Here is a 27672-nt window from a genome sequence, read left to right as displayed (position 1 = left end):
CATTCATGGAGTAGAGAGTGTGTCTCACCAGTGGCCAGTTTTAGGGGGTGAAAATGGTTAACATGTTCTCTGAAAGTTGGATGAATTGTCTCTTTATAAGACTTCTGGAAACTATGCAAGGTAGAGATTTGAAATGCATTTATCATACGATTAAGGAAGAAAAAATGCTGCATATGTAATGAAAAGCCTTTTTTTTTTTTTTTTTTTTAAACAAAAGGCCAATTACAAAAACTACCACTTTGTCCTCTGTTCTTTCCTGGGCTGTCTCTGGAGGTAGTGTGGGCACAGGTGTGTGCGTGTCTGTGCTCAGGGGTGATGGCATGAGGGTTCCGATCCCACTTGTCCTTTGCACTCACTCTCCCAGGAAGCAGTGGGGTGTCCACTGCAGGGGGTGGTCAGGGCTGGCTTGGCCCCCCCTAGGGTCTGACTCCAGCCCCCAGGCTGAGCTCTGTGACACACCACCCGCACAGGATGTGCCCATGTTTCCCAGGATGGATCGGGGACAATTCTAGTACCTACCTTTGGTGTCCTAGGTTCTTGGGGCTCGCCATCTCCCCAAACTTGGACGAAGTATCGCGTGTCCCTTTGTGGAGGTGGAAATTTGTGGAGCTGAATATGACAACAACAAGTTTAAGACAACAGTCGTGAGTAAGTTGCATCATGTTGGGGGTTTTGTGTATCTTTATTGTCCAGGTCTTTTCCTTCATCTCTCATGCCTGCTCTGGTTCAGCTCGGGGAGGGGGGAACACAGGGCCCCATGATTAACCAGTGAAACTGGTACCTGGGACTGTTCTGGGCCATGAAGCCGGGATGGTCCTCTTTGGGACCCCTGCGCCCTTTATCTATTGTGTCCAAGGCTAAGCAGCAGAGACACAGAGCGTGTGGCTAACCCACAGGCAGCCCCCTAACCTGGTCATTTTATCCCATAGAGGGAAGTGAGGCTCAGAGAAATGTTTGCTCTTCCATTTGAAGCCAGGAGGAAATGGTCCATGTTTTAACGCCTGGGATCACTGCTCCTGTTGAAAGGCAGCCTGATGAATAACTCATGTGCGCACCAGTGAAATGGGCATTTCACAGGGGGTGGCTGGTTCACCCTCTTGAAAGAGCCAGACCCATTTCCCCGTGGGCGAGTGGTGCAGCTCCCCTCTCTGTGATTGTGATCTCTTCCAAACCTACCTGTTCCTGCTATAGCTCCCCCTCCTTCCATACTCCAGGGAGCCGCGGTGGGAACTGTAGCAAGGGGACGTGGTCTCCTTTCTGCGCTTACTAAGGATCAGACCTGTGACAGCAGCTTTACCAGGATTGCTCCTGGAAAAAGTATTTCTTAGGTCTTGGCATAGATGCATATTTATAGGGCTGCTAAGGAGACTCAAAGCCCCTCTAGGGATAATAGAGGTGATTTTACTAGGAGGAGGCTGGACAGAAGTAGCCTCTGCTGAGCCTTGATCTCCTTCCAGATGACAATGGCCTAAGCCCTGTTTGGGCTCCAACACAGGAGAAAGTGACCTTTGAAATTTACGACCCCAACCTGGCGTTTCTGCGCTTTGTGGTCTATGAGGAAGATATGTTCAGTGACCCCAATTTCCTTGCTCACGCCACTTACCCCATCAAAGGAATCAAATCAGGTAAGACGTTTTAATTAAGGTGTTTGCTTTGGGCTAGCATTTCCTTCGGTCTGTGCCGCTGCCTTTAGAAAGAATGAAGAAGCATTTCCCCCTGGTTTTTATTAAATTGTTGCAGAATGGACTGGGTGACTTGGACAGCTGATCACGTGGTTGTCACCATGCACTGGCACATGCACTAGGAGAGGCGGGGATCCTGGGCCCTTCACACTCAGGCCTCTGTGTGCAAAACTGGATTATTAGTTGCTTGTCTGCCTGACAGTAGCTTGGTCTCCTCTTGAAAGGCTAGGGGCTTTCGTGATTCATCTCCTGCTCTGCCTGGCTGGCACTGTGCCCTGGTGGGAAGACCAGGGCCCTGAGCACCTGTGAGTCACAGTCTCAGATCTGCCTCTTCCCACGTCATCAGAGCTTCACCTTCCTATTCCGTAAAATTGGAATGGTTGATAAACTTCTTCCAGTTGTTGTGATTTTTCTTCTGTGCTGAACAAAACCCCTTCCTGCCTCGAGGAGGGCCATTTTGTGTCAGCCTACTGCCACGCCAAGCTGAGATGTATGACCAGCTATCTTATGAACAAAGAAACCAGAGAGCCTGGGTAGCTCAGTTGGTAAAGCGCCTGCCTTCAGCTCAGGTCATGATCTTGGGGTCCTGGGATCAAGCTCCATGTTGGGCTCCATTCTCTGTGGGGAGTCTCCTTCTCCCTCTGGCACACACTCATGCTCTCTCTCAAATAAAAATTTTTTAATGTATTTTTTTATTGGAGTTCGATTTGCCAACATATAGTATAACACCCAGTGCTCATCCCATCAAGTGCCCTCCTCAGTGCCCGTCACCCAGTTAGCCCCATCCCCCAACCCGCCTCCCCTTCCACTATCCCTTGTTCATTTCCTAGAGTTAGGAATCTCTCATGTTTTGTCGCCCTCTCTAATCAAATAAATAAAATCTTAAAAAAAAAATTAAGTCTCATCCCCCACAATGCAGTGAGATAGACCCCCAGAGAGGGGATTCAGGATGCATGAGCTTAGTGCTGCTTTGTAAATGTGGCTGCCCTCATCTTCTCTCTTGCTGCATTATGTGTAACGTTTGACAAACCTTCACCCAATGCTGAATCCCTTTTCCCCCTTCCTTAGTATTGCTGAGGCATGACACACAAGATCATAGATCCTTCTGGAGTCCTCATAGGTCACTGTTCCCCGAGGATCATTTTTCAAGAGAAACCAATCACTCATTTTCATGATTATACACCGATATAGTCTTTTTTTCTTGATGTCGTTTGGAAACCTTGTGTCTTGTTTTCTTTTCTTCTTTTTTTTTTTAACTTGAAACACATCAGATATTCCCTAAGTTTCTACCTTTCTTAATATCATAAGTCTGAGCATTTCCAGCACCTGCCTAACAGGGCATGTGTTTAGAGACTACAGGTCCCTGGGCTTGTGCCCAGGCTTCCCCTGGGGAGGGTCTGGGAGGGTGTAGGTTTATTAGCCAGCTCCTCAGCTGGCACTGCAAGAGGATGGAGCTCCACGCCTCATCTTATCACCCGGGAAACGAATTCCTAAGCAAAGGAGTAGATGAAGAACTTTAGAAACAGCCGTCCTCATAATTTTCTCTTAAGTATTCACCTGTAAGTCACTGAAGTCTGATCCTTGGTTCACCTGTCCACTCTGTCAGCTAATTTATTTTTTTAAAGATTTTATTTATTCATGAGAGACAGAGAGAGAGAGGCAGAGACACAGGCAGAGGGAGAAGCAGGCTCCATGCAGGGAGCGCAAAGAGGGACTCGATCCTAGGTCTCCAGGATCACGGCCTGGGCTGAAGGCGGTGCTAAACCGCTGAGCCACCCGGGCTGCCCATCTGTCAGCTGCTTTAAACCCAGCAAGGAAGCTGCAGTTTCATCATGTGCCCTTTTAGAATACCAAATAAATAAAGCTTAGGAGAGATTTCTTTTTATGGTAACGATGTTTGTTCTTAACCCACGTCCTCTGGACTCATCGTGTGCAGACAGGCAGCTCTGCTTTCATGATCTGGTTACCGTGTCCTCTTGAAGGACAAGCGATGGGAGTTTTGTGGTTGCTTCCAATGCCTGAGAGCAAGATCAGAGTTGATGAACCCTTCCCCTTCCCCTTACCTTACCAGCCACCAAATTGTGTCTGTTCATCTAGAAAATGCTAGGAGTTAGCTTGGAGAGATTTGAAATACAAAGAGCAGGGGCGCCTCAGTGGCTTGGTCGGTGAAGTGTCTGCCTTGGGTTCAGGTCCTGATCCCAGGGTCCCCCTGGTTGGGCTCCCTGCATGCAGGGAACATGCTTCTTCCTTTCCTCTCTCTCATGCTTTCTCTCTCTCAAATAAAATCTTTAAAAAACACACAAAGAGCAGATATCAGAGATGATGAAAAATGTGGCCTTCCTGCAGCTGTGAGCATGGTCAGTAAGGACCTTGTCTTGCTCCTGTGCCACTTCCAGCAAAGCCAGGCACATCCATATTCAGAGAAGGGATGAAATGAACAATCCCCTTGTGCATGAGGCATTGGGGACCTTCTGAACTCACAGATAGACTCTGCCCATTGTCATTAGGGATGCACTTAAGCTTTGGAGGCAGATGGAGCTCAGAAAGGAAGGAAAACATCATTTATTGTGTTCTGTGCCTTAAACGCTTTAATCCTTGCAACAATCCTGTGAAAGATTTTATCATCTCTGCTTTTTAAAACATGAGCACTTTGGGGCCTAGAGACATTAATTACCTTGCTCAAGGTCACACACCTGCAGGACCAGAGCTGGGCTACAGCCCCAGGAATGTGTGACCGTACACCCCACGTTTTTCTACGCCACAGGCCTCCCGTACTCCAAATAAGCCAAAATACTAAGTGTGCTGCAAAAGAGGTGTCTGCTTCCCTTTTGTCTGTGACACAATCCAAACCAACAAGGATAAAACAGAAGCAAACTGTTTCTGGTAAAATTGGGAAACACCTCTCCACACTAACCCCAAGATGCGTGAAGGCTGCTCACAACATGAGGCCTGGCCACTGAAAGGAGGGATGTGGGGATGGAGCTCACTTCTCCAAATCTGGAGCCACCTGCTGAGTGTCAGTTCTCAGCCAAAGGGCACTGCCATGTCCTTAGAGCACAGGGACTACCTGATAGTCTTCCCAGTACCATGGAGCGCTCAGCAGTCCAGTACATTCTGACAGCCCATCAGTACCTAGATGACTTCTTCCAGTGTCCACAGACCAGCTCTTAGAGATGCAGAATCTCAGCCCCACCCCAGGCCCTAATTCAAATCTGCATTTTAATAAGATTTCCCTGACATCAAACCTGGAAGAGCTGAGGCTAGACTGCAGGAATGCTGTAGGTCTCCATGCAAAAAACAAGCCAGAAAACCAAGAAAAATCACATCATCTAGAAGGGGAGAACAGGTTAGAAAACCTCACAAGTCATGGAAGGCAACGTCCACAAAATCCTCCAAGGAAAAGTCTGGGCTGAGAGTTTTATATACCCAGACGATCACTCAAATGTAAAATCAAAGAACAGATGTGTTAGAGTATGTGCCATCCGAGGTCATAGTGAAGAAAATGAGAGGCCAAGTTTAGCTAACAAAGACACTGGTAGAGGGACGCTTGGGTGGCTCAGCAGTTGAGCGTCTGCCTTTGGCCCGGGGTGTGATCCTGGAGACCCGGGATCAAGTCCCACATCAGGCTCCCTGCATGGAGCCTGCTTCTCCCTCTGCCTGTGTCTCTGTCTCTTTCTCTCTGTGTCTCTCATGAATAAATAAATAAAATCTTAAAAAAAAAAAACCACACTGATAGAGAAGTCCAGTAAAAAGGTGGTGAGCACTGGACATCTGAAATTGACACACAATGAAATGCACAAATTTTAAATCGGAAGAGCCCTGTCCACAAGTATTGAACTCCAGTTCATGAGATGCCTGCTGACGTATGCAGGGGGACGTGTACAGATGTCTTCACCTCCTTTTGAAATATATATACATACACCTGTATATTGGATGGAGAGTTGGGTACATGTGATTAAGAAAATGTAGTAAAAGGTTGATGGTAGGGATCTAGGTGGCCAGTATACAAGTGTTCCCTGAATATTACCTTCACTCTGCTGTAGGTGTGGAAACGTTATAGCCAAGTCTCCCTTTGTGGAAGAGTTATGGTTACAAAATGAAATACAATACAGCTCACCCTTGAACATTGTGGGGGTTCAGGGTGTCCATCCCTCAAGCAGTCAAAAAGCCACCTGTGATTTTTGACTCCCCCAAAACCTAACAGCCTATTGTTGACTAAGAAGCCTTGTAACAGTTAACACATACTTTGTATTTTATACCGTCTCCATAAAAGTGAGCTGGAGAACATGTTAAGAAAATACATGTACAGTACTATGCTTATGGGAAAAAAGTCTGTGTGTACAGTGGACCCGCACAGTTCAAACCTGTGTTGCTCAAGGGTCAACCGTATTATTTATACACAATATCCTGTAGAGATGATAATACAGCTTACCCAAATTAGGGGAAAGAAGGAGAGAGGAGGGGTAGGCTTGCAATCTGTGCATTGACTTCCTTACCTTAAGCAGTGGGAAGGGCGAGAGGGATTAGTCATACTAATAAATTCTGTTAAAGTTTCTCCAAGAGAAGTCAGAAGAATAATAGGAGAAGCCAGAACATGGATGGTGGAAGACACAGAGGAAACAGTGGGAGTGCCCTGAGGCAGGCATTGCTTGTCCTGGAGAATCAGAAGATAGAATGCAAATAAGAAGCTTTTGAGAGGAACTGGGGTCATATCATCTCCAAGATACGTTAAATTCCATATGGTTTGGACTGCTTGCGTTAGGGTACCATCGTTAGTGACTTAAAAGAAACCTAAGACTGTATCTTGGGAAGATACTGTTAAAAGTGATGCCTTCTGGAAGAAGGGATTTTGAATGAGTAGGAACAAGACTTTAATTTTACTTCATATTTGTTTAGACTAAATTAAAACAAGCAAACTAACCAGCCTTTGAGATGTGTTGTCTTAAACCTTACTTAATAGGGGAAAAATCACCTCTACTTGAACACTCCCCTCTAAATAATAAGAAACACTTAAATGAGTGTCCTAATTATAAATGGAGAAAGGCTTTCAAAGGAAGATCAATAGTGCTATGGACTGCCAAGGGAAAGATTTCCTCCTATTGGAAATCTTTAAGGATGAAACACCCTCCCTCCCCCACCCCCCATCCTATGCTTTGTAAAGGCAGACATAAAGGAGGGGATGCAAGGGTGCATTACTCCTTTGAGTCTTTTGGCCTCCGGAGTCAATTGTGACTTTTGGCCTTAAGGAATTGAACCACAGCTGCAGTCCCTCTAAAAGTGTGATGTTCTGTAGGTTTTGATTTTTTTCAAGTGAATCATTTTCATGTCTACACGGCCGCTATTTTTAACTCCACTTCTCTTTGTGGGCTTGTCATTCAGGGTTGCATTCTGGAGCCCCTCTCCCTAGCCATCAGGATGGGACTTCTGGTTTCTAGAAAGTCAGCCCCCAGCGTAGGTCACTGATTTACCTGCTCCTGGCACTGGACATGTGATCCCCGGGTACCCCCACGAAAGCTAAGGTCTGACATTAATGGCCTGTCTTTTGCCTTGTCTTTACATTCTGCTGCAGGATTCAGATCTGTTCCTCTGAAGAACGGGTACAGTGAAGACATTGAGCTGGCTTCCCTCCTGGTTTTCTGTGAGATGCAGCCAGTCCTGGTGAGTAAAGACACCCCAGTTGGGGTTTTCAGAGCTGTGTCTGCTGGTGGGGTGGAAATGTCCTCTGGGTACAGTTGTCTGGACTTAAACCCATTGGGAATTATCAAGTCAGACTTGACACATCATAGGAGAATTCCTCAGCTGTCCCAGGTTTTTCCTTCCAGCATTTCTTCCTTCTCAGAGAATGCTATACGATTCCTTGAGTAGGTCATATATTTGGAAAGGGTGAGGCTGTTTGGAAGTTCCTTATGGTTTCCTTGCAGCAAGTAGAGTTGGGCAAGATAATGCTTTTCTAGAGAAGCTCACCTTTCCTATTTGCTCCCCCACTCCCCTCATTGGTCTCGAGAGTCCCTTCAGAAGGGCCGAGAGCATCCACCAAGGTCTTGTCATGGCCTATGCTGGGGAAGGATGTTCACAGGGAGGGGCACTACTTTTGTCATCTCGGCTACTGGAAGAGCCTACCACTGTGGTCCTTTCGTTTTGTCAAGTCCTTGAAGATGCATGGTCTCTCCTTAGACTAACCAGTTTGGGGAGGGTTGGTGAGAAGGGCTTGGCCTTAGTGAATGCAGCATCAAGCTGGGATAGTTCATGTCTCGGGTTGGTAGGAGGATATCTGGATAAGTGATTTCAGAGCTTCACAATCCTCTTGATAGCCTCTCCCATAGAATGAAACCCACTTGGCATGTGTTTTTGTAAGATCCCATGATGCAGCCAATTCATTCTCCCAAGATCTTTCCATTTCCCTAACACAAAACTTAGCATGGGCTGAGTGAGTCCCACCCCACTTATCTTTGGTCACCCCACTTATCTTTGGAGAACCTAGAAAAACCATGGTTCTGGGCCCCAGCGTGCTGATGTGGGCTTGGTCAGTGCCCCTGGAAATGCATCTTCTTTTCTCTTCCTGGTCGTTCTCTGGGCAGAGAAATCACAGCCTCTAACTTGTTTTGGCTGTAAGAACTAAACGGGGATTTGGAAGTTGCTTATTTGGCAACTTCCAGAATAAAGCTGAGAACCATCCAATGGGGAAGGGAGATGGCAGGGGTGGAGATGCCTTTTCACAGCTGTCACCATAGTCCATGCAGTAAAAATTCATGGCCTCAGAGGAGAGAACATTAGGCTTTTCTGCAGAGCTGTCTGCCTTACATTTAGTTTTAGCAATCTTGATAGTTTTCTACTTCACAGAATTTATAAACATGGAAATGGAGGAGGGTGCAAAGCTAAGGAGGGACCGACAAAGCAGCAAAAGTAGGAAGCGGACACATAAAAGGCACAGTAGTTAGGGGGTCAGAGAACCTCAGTGACAGCCCGAGGGATCACTGGTGTTGGTATAAAATAGGCTCCTGATGACAATTGTGTCTTGAAAGGATCAGGTGATGGATAATGCAGTTTTCCATTTTGAAACAAATTTTACTTGTCAATGCTTTAGACTAGGTCAAAATAAATGTTTCCATATGAACTTTATAGTGTTCACTTGAACCTGTAATTATGGATTAAAAAAAAAAATCACTCTTTGTGGTTCTTACTGTGATAGTAGTGCTTGGTCCTGAAAGGACAACTGACCTAGTAATCAAGTCCTTACTTAGAATGCCCAAGGCTTAATTACATGGGTCTTTTGTCAATTTATCACTAGTAAGACAGAGTCCTTTAAACAAGTCCATTAAAAAGACCTTGGCCAGAATACATTATTTTATATAATGGTTAAATGTACACGTGCATGTACACACAGCCCAGACTGTGCAAATTAGAATTTTATAATTTCTGAGAAGAGACGAGGAGGTAAAGTTAGCATTTGGTCTGATTCCTTCTCTCTCTAGGCCAGTGCTTCTTTATGGAAGTGTAAGAAAAATAATACAAATCTGTGTGTCTAGTTTCTTTTTAAAATTTTGGTATTCTTCATATTTGGGACCGGATTGTCCCTTGCAGCGGGGGGGGGGGGGGGGGGCTGTCCCCTGCATTTGGAATGTGGAGCAGCATCCCTGCCCCCTGTGTAACAACCAGACTATCTTCAGACATTGTTCAATGTCCCTTGGTTGGCAAAATTGCATTAAGCGAAATTATAAACACTTTTCATACTGTTAATCTAATTTATTAGCATTTAAATGATGGGCAGGTTTTTCCATGGAGCGAACTGACCACTATTCTCCCGAGTTGAGCATTCATGAAATCTATTTACAAATAAGGCTTTCGTGAAATTCTTCATGTGATTATTATTTTCCTCCTTTAATTCAGAGTTATTTTCTTAGGATTGATTCCCAGATATGGAATCAGTTTTATTTATTTTTTAAAGATCTTATTTATTTGAGAGAGAGAACAGCATGAGCAGGGCGGGGGAGAGGCAGGGCAGAGGGAGAAGTAGGCTCCCTACAGGGAGCCCCAACATGAGTCTGATCCCAGGACCCCGGGATCACGAGCAGAACCGAAGGCAGACCCTTCACCGACTGAGCAGTTTATTTCGCAGGATGGCAAACCTGTAAAACTTGGAATCAGTAAGCTCGAAGACCCCTGGCTTAGTCAAGGATCTGTGATTCTGTTGCTGGGGGAAGGGGAACCAGCCCCATCCTGTCTGTGTACATAAAGGCCATCTGCAGACATTTCCTGGAAAAATGATATGATAAACTTGGTTTGAGATGGTGGTGGGACCCTATTGGTCTAGACATTGCTCTGCAAAGCTGTTGTAAACAACTTGGAAACATTAGAAATAACTTGGCAATACCAGCAGCAGAGAAACTTCTTAGTATATTTAAAGGAAAATATATTTATCTCAATTTGACTCCATGCAGGGAAGCGTCCTGTACGGGTGCTGTTTGGGACCTCACGGTAGAGCATGGCAAGGAGTGGGGGCAGGGCTTGGGGTGCCAGGGGAGTGTTAACTTGCCCAGATCTGCACTCTGAAGGGGTTTTGGCAGGAAAGGTGTCTGAGTTATGTGCAAATCTCATTTCAGCTGATGGTTTTTTAAGCTTTCATTCCACATCTGTCACCTGGTTCTCAGGCATTCACAGGTGCCATTTGGTGTGACAAGGAGTCTCTAGGGGGGCTGAGCTGGGGGGTGGGCTAGACCCCAGCTTTCTCCTTGCCCAAAGTCAAACCTTGTTTCATTTACTACTGTATCTCCTGTCATGCTAGGGAGAGACTGGTAAATAGCTTCACAAAAGACTGAGCCAGGGATTGATCCAGTGAGGGCTGGTTGGAACTTCAGGCTCCAGAAAACTCTCAATGAGCACTTCAAGCTGCTTCTGAAGAAGCCATTGATACATCACAATTGCTTTATCAATGCTCAGTCCTCTGCTCTGTTAGCTGTATATAGGGTGCACCAAAAAAAAATCCTTTCAACACTTTTATTACCTCCTACTCTTGACAAGTTGTAAAACGAAGGAAGGGAGGGGGTTGAAAAAAAAATCCCTATAAGCTACCTGCCTATAGCCACGGTTAGCATTTTGGCCTATTTCCTTTCATAGAATATGCATGCACATGTGCCCTTTATCTGCATCACAGATGACTTGAAGCATTTTTCTATGTTAGGATTTTCAAAGCCATCAATGCCTGTTTCATCAGATAAGGGTCCCTCGTTCCTTCACTCAGCCATTCTCCAGGTGATGGACAATTAGGGTGTTTGTACTTTTTTTATTCTATGAATAATGAAGGTCTTCATATAACCTTTTTTGATTAAAAATTATTTCCTAGGGCTTGATATTTAGTAATGGAATACTAAATCAGAAAGAAAGAAAGAAAGAAAGAAAGAAAGAAAGAAAGAAAGAAAGAAAGAAAGAAAGAGAAAAAAAGAAAGAAAGAAAGAAAGAAAGAAAGAAAGAAAGAGGGAGGGAGGGAGGGAGGAATGAATCCGACATCTTTTTGAAAGCATATTGAATTGTTCTCTGAAAGTAGTTTAAGTTGATGTATTTTATCCAGCCTTGCTGTTAATTGAAAAGGGTTTCCACTCAAATGATTTAAACTTGTGAGATTCAGAAGAATGGGACAGGAGAAAGTATGAAAACATGAATATTTATCCTAATCATCAATGGGCAAAGCTGGCAGTACCTGGGATCTTGTGAGTACTGATCCTACAGGCAGATGGTACTGGGTGGGAGCTAAGGAGTGGAAAGACCAGAATGCTGTGGTTCCCAGTGAGGGCTCGGCCGGAAGACATGTGTGAATCCCTCTGCAGAAGGGCTAGGTAGCCCATACTCTAAGACCCAGGATGGGGAGCCATACCCTGAGGCTGAGCTGGTCCTGGTTTTGGAAGATGGTGAAGATTGCCTTACGGTTGGGAAGACCCTCCTTATGCCTCAGCAGCTAGCGTTTGCCAGTTTGACCTCAAGGAGCAGAAATTTCTGTGTCTGCCACAAAGCTCCAACAACTTGATGTGACCATGAGCATGAAGTGGAAAAGGAAAAAAAAAAAGCTGGCACACGGCAGTAAGAGGAAGATAGACCCACATGGACTCCTGGTACAAGTGGCCGGCAGTTGAAGTTGAGCCATTGGAAGCATCCAAAGAAGAACCCTAACATATAGATCATAAAAACTTTCAAGGGTATCTAAGTAGAGTACTGAAAAGGGCTTTTGGAATTTGAAACAAAAACCTGATTTCTTGAATTAAAAAATGTAACATACATGCAGAGACCTGCATCAGTGACCCAACATATAACATGGAAGAAATGTCTCACAATCCAGAGCAATACCACCATGAAGTGGGCTCAGAGAACAGATTCAAAGGACCTACATGCAAGCATGTCCCCAAGAACAGAGTGGAACAGATGGGTGGGGAGCTATTAATGGAAGTTAATAGAGGGAACTTTCTCTTATTTGCTGCTCGAGAGGGTATACTTGATTCCTGGAAGGGATGAACAGAAAACACACCACATTCCAAAAGTTGTGGTCTAGTACAGGCAAACCTTGTTTTACTGGGCTCTGTAGGTACTGCATTTTTTACAGATTGAAAGTTTGTGGCAACCCTGTGTTGAGCAAGGGTAGTGGGCACCATTTTTCCAAAAGTATTTGCTCACTTCCTATCTCTGCTACTTTTTGGTAAAACTTTTATTATGGGGGTCTTTGATATTACTGTTTTAGTTGTCTTGGAGCATCAAGGACCACACCCATATAAGACAGCAGACTTAAATGTAGTGTGTGTTCTGACTGCCATTCCCTTATCTCTTTCCCTGACACACAGTATACTTCAGTTAGGCCAGCTGATAACCCTACAGTGGCCTTTACATGCTCAAGTGAAAGGAGTCCGTGGATGGGGCAAACTTTACTGTTATTTTTAAAAATTGCCATAGCTACCCCCAAACTTCAGTAGCCACCACACTGATAGTAAGATTGAAGACCCTCCACCAACAAAAAGATTGACTTGCTGAAACCTCAGATAATGGTGATCATTTTTTGACAACAAAGTATTTTTATGTTTTAAAGATTTTACTATCTGTTAGAGAGCGCACATGCATGAGCAAGGGGGGAGGGTAAAGAGAGGGAGAAGCAGGCTCCCCACTGAGCAGGGAGCCCAATGCGGGACTTGATCCTAGGAGCCAGAGACCATGACCCGAGCCAAAGGCAGATGCTTAACCAACTAAGCCACCCAGGTGCGCCAACAACAAAGTATTTTTAAATTAAGGTATGCGCATTGGTTTTTAGACATACTGTTATTGCACACTAAATGGATGACTTATGTATGGTGTAAACCTAACTTTTTTAAGCAGTGGGAAAACAAAAATTTTTTTTGACTCAATCTGTTGTGATATTTGCTTTATTTGGGTGGTCTGGAAGCCAACCCAGAATATCTGAAGTGTGCCTGCAAAACTTCTGAATTCCAAGGATAAATAAAAAGCTAGACCTGCCAACATACTAAGTTATCTACTAAGAAAACAAAGCTAACATCAGACTTGTCCTCTTCAGCACTGGAAAGACTAAAGAACTCAGTCTCCAGCCACCCACATGTCAAGGCAACAGAAATGTATTTGTGGACATGCAGGATTTTAGATAAGCACCCTACTCTACAGAAATGTCAGGAGAGTGCTGGAAACAATGTTCTAGGTGGATAGATGAAGAAGGGGAAATAGTACAGTTATATTTTATAATATAAGTCTGATTAAGATTTTGTGATCTTAAGCAGAAGAATCTCTGAAACAAAAATACACTATGAAAAGTTTTGTACTAGTCTGGAATTGAAAATAATTATCAGCAAAACCCTGGAGCTGAGAGGTAAAACAGAGGTGTCAGAGGTGTCCTAAATAGTTTTGACTTGGGTGCTTGCTTTGGCAGCACATACTAAAAAAAAAAAAAAAAAAAACTTTTGACTTGGCTGCCTGGGAGTTCAGTTGGCAAATAAGCATCCTGCAAGTAGAGAGCTAATTGTGATACTTTGAGGTGAAAAGAAAATGTCTGCTTAACAGAAACTTGACTGGAAGTAAAAATAAGGAACAAAAGAAGAAATTAAAAATGGATAGTAATCAAAATGGAAGGGACAGAACATATTTGATTTAGTGAATGGGCTGAATTCTATCAGAAAAGCAAAAAAAAAAAAAAAAAAGAAAAAGAAAAAGAAAATCTAACTGCAATGTTTACAAGAAGTAAGCCTAAAACCAATGGGGTATCCTGTGAGCAATGAAAGATTACAATCCCCATCCCCAAAGAATGGAAGAAATTGGGAAGAAAAAATTAATCTCAAAGTATGAACTAAGATCAAAAGTATCAAAGATCATTAAAATCCATACAGAATGATAATTTGGTTTACAAAGGGATGAAAGAGGCCTAGGAGTTTAATTAGGATGAAGCATAATACCTAAATCTATAAAACAAAAGATTACTTGCTAAAAACAAATAAAATCAGCAAGGACAGATAATCAAGCTAATAGTAACAGGCTTGATTTAAGAGCGAAATGCCTTTGTGTCCTACCAGTGGATAATATACACTGTTTCCTTCTGTTTCTCAGAATCTTTATAAACTTGATTGCATAATTGGTTGCAAAAACAACTTTAATACATTTTAAAGTAGAAGGATTTCATAAGTTGGTAAGATTTGGAAGATAATAAAAGGGCCCAAAAAGGGCACCTGGGTGGCTCAGTCAGCTAAGTGTCTGCCTTCGGCTCCGGTCATATCTCAGAGTCCTGGGATCTCATCCCTAGTTGGGTTTCCTGCTCAGCCAGGAGTCTGCTTCTCCCTCTGACTCTCCCCCCTGCTTGTGCTTGCTTGCTCACTCTCTCTCCCTCTCTCTCTCTCTCCCTCTCCCCACCCCCCTCTCAAAGAAATAAAATGTTTTTTAGAAAGCCCAAATGTTCGCTTTTAGAAAAGAAATTCCTAGATAAAACAAATGAAAACAATTACCCAAACAGCAGTAAAATATTTATGCCATTAACTATATTTAGAAGAGGAAAGTGCTTGCCTTAAAACCAGAGAAGACTTGCACTAACTGTTCATCATAGAAGTTTTTTGAACACTGGTAAAATAGGAACAAAATAAAGCCAACTGAATAAAATATAAAACGCAGAAGAAAAAACAAATGCTGATGCATTAAGATCCATTAAATAAACTTCTTGTCTGCTTAATGAAAGAAAGAGCAGAAACAAGAGTGAACATTGAGAAGGAGAGTGAACCCCAAAATATGATACATTTATAAACTAGGGCAAATGAGTGATTGCCTTGAAGAATGTACATGGGTGAAAATTGTTTTAAAAAGCAGCAGAGAACTCACAAATCCTATATCACTACAACACCTATTAGGTAAAACAGGTATTAGATCTGGATGGTTTTTTTTTTTGAAAGATTTTATTTATTCATCAGAGACACACAGAGAGAGGCAGAGACATAGGCAGAGGGAGAACCAGGCTCCCTGTGGGGATCTCCATGAGGGGCTTGATTCGAGGACCCTGGGATCACGACCTGAGCCAAGGGCAGACGCTCAACCACTGAGTGACCCAGGTGCCCCAGATCTGGATTTTTTTTTTTATTTTTTTATTTATTCATGAGAAACCGAGAGAGAGAGAGAGAGAGAGGCAGAGACACAGGCAGAGGGAAAAGCAGGCTCCATGCAGGGAGCCTGACGTGGGACTTGATCCCAGGTCTCCAGGATCAGGCCCTGGATTGAAGGCGGCACTAAACCGCTGAGCCACCTGGGCTGCCCAGGTCTGGATGTTTTATAGCTAAGATCTACCTGGATTTAAAGAACGTAATTCTAATGTTAATCCATTGAGGTCAATAGAAAAATGGAAATGCTCCATTAATGTCTTGAAGCTATAGAATTGTATCAATTTTTTTCACTTTTTTATTTAAATTCAATTTGCCAATATATATATACACCCAGTGTTCATCATACCACGTGCCCTTCTTAATGCCCATCACTCAGTTACCCCATCCCCTCACCCACCTCTCCTTCTGCAATCCTTTGTTTTCCAGAGTCAGGAGTCTCATGGTTTGTCTTCCTTTCTGATCTTTCCCCAATCAGTTTCCCCCCTTCCCTTATGGTCCTTTCCACTATTTCTTATATTCCACATGTGAGTGAAAAGTGCACCTCTACCTCTTCTTCCCCTCATAGAGTCTTAGATAATTCTTAAAAAAAAAAAAAAAAGTCATTTCCATCTATTTTCTAGAACAATATATTACAAGTGAGTAGTTACTCCAATAATGCAAGGATGGTTTGGCAACAGTTTGAGTGGCAACACATAAATCACTAAATGCCACAAATGTAACCAGTCAAATGAAATAATTGCATCTCTTCACCACAGTTAATACTGATTATCTCCATTCACAAATAGGGCTATTTATTTAAAGACTCCAGTTTTAGGGAGACTGATTTTTATTTGTCTTTATTATCTTTATTATTTGTATTTATTATCTAACCACTTAGTTCTAGAAAGAATAATTGTAAATGTAGGGTGGGAGGCAGGGACAGAGGAAATGTCACTCATGATATTGATAAAAACTCTAACAACACATTAGTGAAATTTAAGTAAGAAAGGCATACAGCTCATTGGGGCGCCTGGCTGGCTCAGTCAGTAGAGCATTGCAGCTCTTGATTTCAGGGTGGTGAATTCAAGCTGGATGTTGGGTGTAGAGATTAAAAATAAAATCTTTTAAAAAAAAGGAATATAGCTTATAGCCACCACCTGAATCAGTAGAAATATATACTAACCCTTCCAGAAATTAATGTTTGGGAATCAGAGATATCAATATAAAATCACTTTGAAGTGTGTGTGTGTGTGTATATATATATATATATACACACACACACACACACACACACTGATATATATACAGTCTTACAGATAAATACAGAAATAAATGCATGTTTGCATTGGAAGACATAGCTCTTCTTTTTTTTTTTTTTTGACATAGCTCTTCTTTATAGAAGAATTCCAAATAATAAATGTATAAAGGAATGAGAAATAGATAATCACCATTCCAACACCACATTAATAACTGCTACAGGTATGATCTAATAATGGATGCTAAACTTCTATTAATAATGAAAGTTTCAGGAGACATAGGATGTCTGCATAGTCTCAAAGTATCCTCCTTCAAGAAATGAATTGGAAATCAGTGTTACCATCAGTAATAAGATGTGTTGACATCATGTACCTCCTGAGAAGGCAACACCACTTCTATGACATTCTTGCCAAAGCTGCGTAATGCCAAACAAATCCTGGGAAAACACCAAACCCAAATAGTAGGACATAGTACTGAATTACTGGCTAAATTCTATAAAAGTGTGAAGGTCATAAAAGGTCAGAAGTTGGAGGAAGTGTCACAGATCGGAAGACTCTAAGGAGACACAGCAACTCCAGGCAATGTGGGATCTTGGCACAGAACAAGGACACTGGTGGGAAAACTAAGTAGAACATGTAAACTTCTTAGTTTAGATAATTGCACTATGATTGTGTAGGATATTAACCTTGGGGAGTGAGGATGATGTAGGGAATAGAAGAGCTCTCTGTACTAATGTTGTAACTTTTCTGTAAGTTTAAAATTTTATCATAAAAAAATTAAAGCATCAGCATTGTTTCTGAAAAAAGCAAAAAACAAAAAACCCACCCAAAGATACAGAACTCCATAAAGAACTTGTCACAGGCCAGGTGCAGTTTATTAATGAAGATATTCTTCAAGACATTAAGGACTCTAAATTTTAAAAATACATAGATCCATCTAAAACAAAGGCTTACAACAGAGGATACAAGGGTTCTAAGTGAGAATAATAAAATCACAACATAAACAAATCGATATACTCCAAAATGGTGATAATCATAGGGAAAGATGAGAGAATTAGGGAGAACAGTCAGACCTTTCTCCCTAAAGATAATCCCCAGAAATGGAAAAACCAAGAACTTGCATTTTAAGTTTTGTTGTTGTTGTTCTTTTGAGAACTCTAAGTAATCAAAAGACACTCCCAATTTGAGAAACCAGGATTATGAGGACTGGGGGGATGGTGAACAAGGAGAAGGCTGGGGTATTTTTTTTTTTTTTGGCTAATAATCCTACTAATACTTCCTGACTTTCAACTTTGTGCATATATAATTAACAAAAACCGAAATTAAAAATTAAAACCTAAATAGAAGGAGATGATGCATGGATGGGGAGCATAGGACATTCAAGGACATTTGCTATTAAGGTGATGAGAAAAATGGGCCAGTAGTAGCTGGGTGTGGGCTGGGTGTTTGCTGCTGATGCAAGTGATTTACCGGGAAGGGGATGATGGTACAGGAGAGGGGACCCTGGGGCCAGCAGGAAAGAAAGGATATGGCACACAGGCCCAGAATGGGCAGATTTCCCATATAATTCCCTCCTCTGTTCAATTTGAAACAAGAAGCAAGGCCATTAGCTGAAACCAGGAAGGTCTGAGAAGGAGGTGTGAAATAGTCATCTTAAGAGAGCAGGAAAAAGAGTATCTTAGCTAAATACAGTAGGATTATACTGTTTAATGTGCTTCTAGGATATATGCCTTAATATTTTATTTAGGGTTTTTGTCCTGAGGGTCTGTAGTTTTCAGTCAGGTTTTGTTGGGTTGGCTTTTCTCTCTCAGAACTGTGGCACATTTTGAATAGAACTGGAGTATTTACTAACTACACCTAACAGATGTTCAAGACCTCATTTGGGAAACTTTTTGGGCCAGTCATAAGAGCTTTCTCATTTTCTTCTAAGATGAAATGAGTCTCTTTCATTTTTTTTTTCTTAGGGGATAATTTTCTATAGTAGGAAATATATATGTATGTCTCTGAAATAAAAATTGGAGATATAAGAGCCTTCTAATGAATACAAATACATATTCATTCTTTTCATTACCATCTTGGTTTTTATTTCGCAATTTCCTGCCATTTCTACGTTTACCTTTGCTGACTCAGTCTGCTTCACTTAGACTTGTTCTTTTTACCACTCCTTGTGTGTGGATATTTAATTCATTTCTTCCCTATCGTTTTTGGGGTGCTAATGAAATGAAGGCTGAAGGACATATGAAAGGAGGATGATCCAGAGCGAGGTAGGCTTCCTCTCCTGAAACACTCATCAGAAAAAAGGAAATGGCACAGGCCCAGGACTCAGGCCAGTGATCAGCTGCTTGCTGAACAGATTAGGATAAAAGCAGACACAGCTCTGAAGCCAGGATATGTAATATTCTTAAGAACCTAGAGCTCTGAGCAATCACCTTAGCCTTAACCCTTTGCTGGCCCTGCCCCGGGAGTCCTCCATTTAGAACATTCAGAAAAGCACGGGGCACCCAACTGGCTCAGTTGGAAGGGCACGCGATTCTTGATCTCAGAGTCCTGAGTTTGAGCCTCACATTGGGTGTGGAGATTACTTAAATAAGTAAAGAAAAAAAAAAAAAAAAGATACCAATATATAGATTCAGAGAGGAAAGAAACCCCATTCAAGATGAGCTTGCACATTAAAATTTTAAAATCCTTGACGAGGGGCACCTCGGTGGCTTAGTTGGTTAGCCGTCTGCCTTCAGCTTCAGTCATGATCTCAGGGTCCTGAGATTGAGCCCTGCATCTGGCTCCCTCCTGAGCAGGGAGTCTGTTTCTCCCTGACCTTGTCTCTGCTGTCTGTCTGTCTCTCTCAATAAATAGAATCTTTAAAAAATAAAATAAAATGCTTGAGGAAAGTATAGCTAACAAATGTAAAAAGGCAAGAGGATTAACCCAGGGAATCTAAAAATAATTTGAAATACTTTTTTTTTAATAAAAAGAATTCAGTAAGTACAGGCATTTAAAAAAGAACCACCCTTTTTACTATTAATTAAGATCATGGAGGAATGAGAGGGCCAATTAGAAATTATGGAAATATAGTTTGAAAAATCTTAACCGCCCCCCCCCCCAAAAAAAAAGAAAGAAAGGAAAAATCTTAACCAGTTTTTTTTTTAAACTTAGTAAGTAGGAAGTTTTGGGCTGGATATAGCTAAGGAAAGAATCTGTAAATGTGAAGATTGTGTTGGGGAATTTGCTTTGAAACTGCAAGACTAGATAAAAATATGAAAAGGGTAGGGGAAAAAAAAAGAACCAGGTACAGAATGTAAAGCTCCAGCATATAAAGTATTTGAAATGATGATGGCTGAAAAATCTCCTGGCATTGAAGAGGCACATGCTCTCCAGCTTTATTTATTTTTTAATTTTTATTTATTTATGATAGTCACAGAGAGAGAGAGAGAGGCAGAGACATAGGCAGAGGGAGGGGCAGGCTCCATGCACCGGGAGCCTGATGTGGGATTCGATCCCGGGTCTCCAGGATCGTGCCCTGGGCCAAAGGCCGGCGCCAAACCGCTGCGCCACCCAGGGATCCCGCTCTCCAGCTTTAAACAGCAGCAGTGTTAAGTATAGATGCACATAAAGCTACATTCCATTGAATTGGCCGAATATCAGAATAAAGAGAAAATTATAAAAATGAAGATTACCTCTAAAGGATTCTATGAAGGACTGCAGATCACCAACACTCCCATCTATAGCAACCGCAGCCTGAAGACTAATGGACAGCTTCAAAACACTTAAGACACACAGCTGGAAATCTAGGCATTCTGTATCCTAATAATTGCCATTCAAGAGTGAGGGCAAAATGAAGGTAGTTTTCACGCCTACAGAGATAGATAATTTGGTGCTAAAAAGAACTACCAAAATCCTTACTTATGCAAGAAAGACTATAATGGCAAGAAGCAATGGTGACCAAGGAAATCCGTAAACTCTATTCAATAACAAATAACTGTAGACTTGAAAAAAACTAAATTTTTGTGTGAAAACTCAGATTTGAAAGAAAACCAGGCAATGATGATTCTAAAATTCTAAGAGGGAATGAGGGAGTCTCGATTAGGAAGGATGCACAAGGCAAACAACCTTCTCTTTCTTCCTTTGGCATCACCACAGCTGTTTATAGTTATTCATTAAACTGTATGTTTTGTGTTCTTTCCTGAATGTTCGTTGTGGAATACTGAGGACTGAATTACGGAACATAGCTATAAATGCTTTGGGATTTGGAAAATGAGATAAAGGTCTGCAAGGGTAGAAGCATTTGAATTTTGAACTTAACCTGAACAAAAGTCATTATAAATGAAAGCAACAGAAGTTGTTTTATTCTGGGTAGAGAGAAGGTGAAGAGAGATCATTTGTAGTACAGGATTAAGATTTGAATGCAGTTTCTGTTCTGCTTTATTTTTAATAGGAAGGGAAGCTGGTCTCCTTGGGGAGAAAAGCATACATTTAAGTAGAGTCATTACTGACTTTTCCCCGTGCCTCACTCCATACTGAATAGTCATGAGGACTGTCTGTCTTACCTCCACTCCCTGTGCAAAGACTGTCTTCATTTTCTCCTCAGCACCTTTGCAAGTGGCCAGAATAATCTTCCCCATCGCTCTCCCCACTCTCCAAGGTCAGAGTTCTGTTATCCTGGGGGATGTCCATGATGTGTTGTTAAGTTGATAAGGTGGAGGGAAAATTTGCAGAGCAAGGTGTGGTCTGAGACCATTTTTTATAAAAATAAATGACAGGAGCAACCCATTCATGAATACTGATGCACAGTTTTGTAGTGCTGGAGTCTGTCACTTGAACTACTTCATCAGCAGTAGTAGTCAACAGACTGATCTCTGGAGTAGCCATCTTTTACATAAGTCAGAAGATGGTGGAGTAGGGGTGCCTGGGTGGTCCAGTCAGTTAAGCATCTTCCTTGGGCTCAGGTCGTCATCCCAGCCCCTGGGATGGAGCCCCAAGCCGGGCTCTCTGTTCAGTGGGGAGCCTGCTTCTCCCTCTCCCTCTGCTGCTCCCTCTGCTTGTGTGCTCTTTCTCGCTCCCCCTCTCAAATAAATAAATAAATAAATAAATAAATAAATAAATAAATAAAATCTTAATTAAAAAAAAAAAAGATGGCAGAGTAGGAGGATCCCGAGCTTATCTTCTCCCACGGATACACACAGACAACAACTACATATAATGAAACACACTCTGAAAATGACCTGAAGATTTGCAGAGCAGATTGTCCACAGCTAAGGACCTAAGAAAAAGCCAGAGCAAGAAGGGTTAGAAGGGCAGAAGCAAGGGAACCAGCCCCCCAGTGCAGTGACCCATACACAGGAGGAATATCACGGGCACAGAGGTGCTCCCCACGGAGCAAGGGAATCAAGTCCCACATAGGAACTCCGAGCCCGGGGGACCCTCACTGCAAAGACGAGCCCTAAATCTGGCTTTGAATTCCAGTGCTGCTGAACTCCAGGAGAGCCACTGGGCTGCAGGAAACAGACTTCATACTCAAAGGGCCATGGTGCTGTATCACTCCATCTGAGGCCCAGCACAGAGGCAGCAGTTTGAAAGCACCTGGATGACACCTGAAGGAGTTATTAATTTTAGGGCATGTGCTGGAGGGTCAGGGATCTGTAGGAGTTTTCTGTACATCCTGCTCGCTGGCAGGATGCTGGGGGCAGGCGGTTCTGACCCTCTCCATCAACTTTGCTAGCACCATTCACCCCACCCAGGCATAAATGCTGACACCAGAGATATAAAGAATTATAAAATGCTACTACCAAAAATTATACAGCAACAAGTTGGACAACCTAGAAGAAATGGATAGATTCCTAGAAACCTACAGTCTTCCAAAATTGAATAAGAATTTGAACCAATGATCAAAAATCTCACAACAAACAAAAGTTCAGGACCAGAGGGCTTCATAGGTGAATTCTATCAAGCATTTAAAGAAGAGTCAGTAACCTGTCCTTCTCAAATTATTCCAAAAAACAGAAGAGGAAGTAATGCTTCAAAATACATTCTGTGAGGCCAGCATTATCCTGATACCAGAATCAGACATACAGTTAAAAAAGGAAAAAAAAAAGGAAATTACACATCAATATCCCTGATAAACATAGATGTAAAATCCTCAACATATTAGCAAAGTAAAAACAACAATAAATTAAAAGCACCATTCACCACCATCAAGGGGACTTACTTCAGGGGTGCAAGAATGATTCATTATCCACAAATCAAAGTATGTATCACATTAATAAAATGAAAGCTAATAATCATCAATAGGTTCAGGAAAAGTATTTGTCAAAATTCAACATCCATTTATAATAAAAACTCTCAAAGTGGGTGTAGACAGAACATACCTCAAAATAGTAAAGGTCATATATGACAAACACAGAGCTAACATCCGACTCAACAGTGAAAAGCTAAAAGCTTTTCCTCGAAGATCAAGAATGAGACAAGGGTGTCCAGTCTTATTCAACATAGTACTGGAAGTCCCAGCCATAGCCATGAGACATGACAATAAAAGGAACCCAGATTGGTAAGGAAGAAGTAAAACTTTGCAGATAACATATATAGAAAATCTTAAAAACTCCACCAAAAAAAAAAAAAAAGCCATTATAAGTAATAAATGAATTTACAGGATACAAAATTAGTATACAGAAATCTGTCATGTTTCTGCACACTAATAACAAATTAGCAGAAACAGAAATTAAGAAAATTTCATCAAGGAGGTGAAAGACTTGTACTCTGAAAATCCGAAGACACTGTTGAAAGAAACTGAAGATGACACAATTAGGTGAAAAGTTATACCATACTCACAGATGGGAAGAATATTGTTAAAATGTCCATACTACCCACGGTGATCTATGATTTAGTGCAATCCCTATCAAAATCCCAAGAGCATTTTTCACAAAAGTAAAATAGTCCTAAACTTGTATAGAATCACAGAGGAATAGCCTTTGAGCAATTCCTTTTCTCTGAGAAAGCAGTCTTGAGAAAGAGCAAAGCTGAAACAATTCCAAATTTCAAGATATACTACAAAACTGTAGTAGTCAAAACAGTGTGGTACTGGCACAAAAATAGTCACGTAGATCAGTGGAACAGAATGGAGAGTGCAGAAATAAACCCACACTTATGTGGTCAATGAATCTATGACAAAGTAGGCAGTAGCATACAATGGGGAAAAGACAGTCTCTTCAATAAACGCTGTTGGGAAAACCGGACAGCTACATGAAAAAGAATGAAACTGAACTACTTCTTGTACTACACACGAGAATAAACCCAAAATGAATTAAAGACCTAAATGTAAGAACGGAAACCACAGAACTCCTAAAAGAAAACACAGGCAGTAAACTCTTTGAACATTGGCCTTAATAATATATTTCTGGATCTGTCAAAAGCAAAAATAAGCAAGTGGGATTACATCAAACTAAAAAGCTTTTTGCACAGCAAAGGAAATCATCAGCAAAATGAAAAGGTAACCTACTGAATTCATACAGCTCAACACCAGAAAAGAAACCAATCTGATCAAAAAAGAGTCAGAGGACCTGAACATTTTTCCAAAGAAGACATACAGATGGCTGACAGCCATGTGAAAAGATGCCCAAACTCACTAATCAGGGAAATGCAAATCAAAACCACAATGATATCAGCCTCACACCTGTCAGAATGACTAGTATCAAAAAGCAAAAAATAGCACATGTTGGCTAGGGGTGTAGAGAAAAAGAAAACCTCACTCAGTGTTGGTAGGAATGTAAGTTGGTGCAGCCACTGTGGAAACACTATGGAGGTTCCTCAGAAAATTAAAACTAGAAATACCATGCAATCCATTAATTCCAGTAATTTACCCACGGAAAATGAAAATACTAATTCAAAAAGATAAGTGCACTCCTATGTTTATTATTGTAGTATTATTTACAATAGCCAAGATATAGAAGCAACCTGTGTCTACTGATAGAGGAACGGATAAAGAAAATGTGGTACATACACAATGGAATGTACCTCAGCCATAAAAAAGAATGAAATCTTGCCATTTGCAGCAACATGGATGGATCTAGAAGGTATTATGTTACATGAAATAAGAGAAGGACAAATGCTATAGGATTTCACTTAGATGTAGGATCTAAAAACCAAAACAAATGAACAAAACAGAAATAGACTCAAATACAGAGAACTTGTGGTTGCCAGAGAGGGGATGGGTGGGAGGATGGACAAAACATATGAAGGGGATTAAGAGGAACACACTTCCAGTTATAAGTCATGGGAATGAAAAGTACAGCATAGGGAATGTATTCAATATTTAAATAACTTTATATGGTAACAGATGGTAACTACACTTATTGCAGTAACCATTTCCTAATGTATATAATTGTCAAGTCACTATGTTGTACAACTGAAATTAATATTGTAGGTCAACTATACTTCAATTTAAAAAATCAGTAGAGTAAAACATCCTCTTTCTCCCATGCTGAAATCCCAACTGCTTATTGTGATAAATTTTTTTTCTTGACATAATGGAGGGAATATTTTGGGTAAGACAACTGCAAAGTTTAAGGGCAGATAGCTTCAGTCATTGCTGGATCCAGGCGCTCACCCAGTGGCTCTATTTCCCTCTCTTTTGACTTCATTCCCAACTTTCTCTACAGGATAGCAAGGGGACCGCTAGCAGCTAGAAACATTCACTGCTCTTTGAACTGATCCCCAAGAAGTATTTTTGTTTCTACCAAGACCACCAACCAAAAGTCCCTTGGAATTGGCCTGGCTTGGGTCACATGCTCACAGGTGGTGGCAGAGGGAGAAAGACACCATTACTGGCTAGAACTAAGTTGTGTGCCATCTGGGGGGTGTAATCTAGGTTACCTTGGTTTTTGAGGGATGGGGTAACAGCTTTGAGATAACAATTTTTATACCGTATGATTCACCCATTTAAAATGCACGATCAATCTTAGAACATTTTCATCACCCCAAAAAAGAAACTCTTGCTCATTAGTTAGGTCCACCCCCCACCCCAGCAACCACTACTTTTCTGTCTCTAGGAATTTACATGTTCTTGACATTTCATATAAATGGAATCAGTGTGTGTGATGTTTTGGAACTGGCTTCTTTAACTTAATGTTTTCAGGGTTCATCCGTGTCATAGTGTGTCATCTTGCCTTTTAGGGTCTCAAAAGACCCGCTGGCTTCTGCTTCCCTCTCTGTCCTCGTTTTAGGCTGTTCTCCCCCTTCTCTGTTGTGTTCTACTTTAAAAGCACATAGCTACTTAGACCCTTTGCATTTGGGTAAGGACTAGAAGGTGATGGAGAATGAAAACCCAGATTTAGGCATTAGGATCAGTGGGCAATGCAGTTATCTCAGTGTTTCTCCATAAGGCCACCCTTTATTGTGAACAAGAGTTTTTCAGATCGCTTGCTTTCAGTGGAGTAAATAACTGAGTTTTAGCTTTGGTTAAAATGGGCCCTGTGTTTTGGGGGATAATCCCAGTTGCAAAACTCTCCCGCTCCCCTCACTCACTCTGTGAAGGGACAGAGTCCCACACGGTCCCCTCCTGGTGCTTTTCTCCCCTCCAGGAGAGCGAAGAGGAACTTTATTCCTCCTGTCGCCAGCTGCGAAGGCGGCAGGAAGAGCTCAACAATCAGCTCTTTCTGTACGACACACACCAGAACTTGCGCAACGCCAACCGGGATGCCCTCGTTAAAGAGTTCAATGTCAACGAGAACCAGCTCCAGCTGTACCAGGAGAAGTGCAACCGGAGGTAGGCTGCTCCCCACTCCTGCGTCCCCTGCAAATGCCCAGGTCTCTAGGGACGCCTGCGTGGCTCAGCGGTTGAGCGTCTGCCTTTGGCTCAGGGCGTGATCCAGGATTGAGTCCCGCATCGGGCTCCCTGCATGGAGCCTGTTTCTCCCTCTGCCTGTGTCTCTGCCTCTCTCTCTGTGTCTCTCATGAATAAATAAATAAAATCTTTTTAAAAAATGCCCAGGTCTCGCTCCTGCAGGCAGTAATGTTGGGCCCCCGGGAGCCTGATGTGGGACTTGATCCCCGGACCTGGGGTCGTGCCCTGAGTCAAAGGCAGATGCTCAACCACTGAGCCACCCAGGTGTCCCAAGAGCACTACCTTCTAAAGAGCCTGCTCAGGTTCCCCCATCCAGTGGTTCTGGATTGGGGCAGACCTCACCTTCCTCACCCGCAAGGGATGCTTCTGGTTGTACTGCAGAAGTAATGTGGGGTGCCGGGGAGGGGTGGACAGCCACGCCTGCCTAGTGTCCTGCAGTGTGCCAGATAATCCTGCTCAACAGAACTGCCCTGAACCGCCAGAGCAGACTCCAGTGGGAAACCATGTAGACTCCTTACCCATATGTTCATTTCATCCACACTGCAGCCTGCAGAGCAGCAGTGACCCCAGTGCAATGCCCAGTGAGGAAACAGATTCAGAGAGGTTCCATGTCTTGCCAGGAGGAGCCCACTTGGCCAACCATCAGCCCTCTACCACCCAGCCACGAAGACCCTGCAGAGAGTGGATGAAGTTTATACTATTCGGCACATGGCCCATGTCTGAGCCTAACTCATGATGGTGAAATCTGTTTTGTTGCAGGTTGAGAGAGAAGCGAGTCAGCAACAGCAGGTTTTACTCCTAGAAGCTGGGGTACATGTGTCGGGGTGTCCCACGCGTGTGTGTCTGTGTATAGGAGAAAGTCCTCTCTTCAGACCCTGGATACATGCTCATCCGTGAGGTCATCCTCTCTGCAATACTGGCATCAAGATGACATTTCTGAAGATCTGACTGGCATGAGTTGGGGTTATTTCCTAATTTTTTTCATCTTGGACAATTTCTTAACTTATATTTTCTATAGAGGATCATAAAAATATGTTCCAAACCTCCTTAATAAAAGCAGTGAAAATCTTGATGAGTTAACCCTCCTGTGCTTGACCCGTACAGTGAACAGCATTCCTTTTCCAGCCTCTAAAGACCCAGGTATCTGACTTCCACGGAGGATGAGCCCCATATGTAAGGAACTAATTCATTAGATTCTGAAAAGGATTTTTACCAAAAGGCAAACGATTCCACAATTAAGGCCATCGGATTTCACCAGGGCCCAAAGAGGAGCCCTGCCCCCAGCTGCCCCGTGTGCCAGGCTTTGC

The 27672-nt window shown here is 42.4% G+C and overlaps 1 protein-coding gene across 6 annotated transcripts in view; it reads left to right on the top strand.

Annotated features, from left to right (window-relative positions):
- The window catches only part of PLCG2 (phospholipase C gamma 2), a 174056-nt gene extending 146619 nt beyond the window's left edge, over window positions 1-27437 (top strand). For all 6 annotated transcript variants that reach the window (XM_038538196.1, XM_038538197.1, XM_038538193.1 and 3 more), the window contains 5 exons: window positions 534-648; window positions 1458-1625; window positions 7252-7340; window positions 26103-26287; window positions 27125-27437. In XM_038538196.1, the coding sequence (XP_038394124.1) occupies window positions 534-648; window positions 1458-1625; window positions 7252-7340; window positions 26103-26287; window positions 27125-27167 (600 nt within the window). In that variant the 3' untranslated portion in view covers window positions 27168-27437. The remainder of the gene's footprint in view (window positions 1-533; window positions 649-1457; window positions 1626-7251; window positions 7341-26102; window positions 26288-27124) is intronic.
- Window positions 27438-27672: the final 235 nt, after the last annotated feature.

The sequence above is a fragment of the Canis lupus genome, chromosome 5, assembly GCF_011100685.1.
Source record: "Canis lupus familiaris isolate Mischka breed German Shepherd chromosome 5, alternate assembly UU_Cfam_GSD_1.0, whole genome shotgun sequence".
Lineage (NCBI taxonomy): Eukaryota > Metazoa > Chordata > Mammalia > Carnivora > Canidae > Canis > Canis lupus.
Note: the sequence above shows the minus strand (reverse complement) of the source record. Positions and strands in the feature narration are given on the sequence as shown.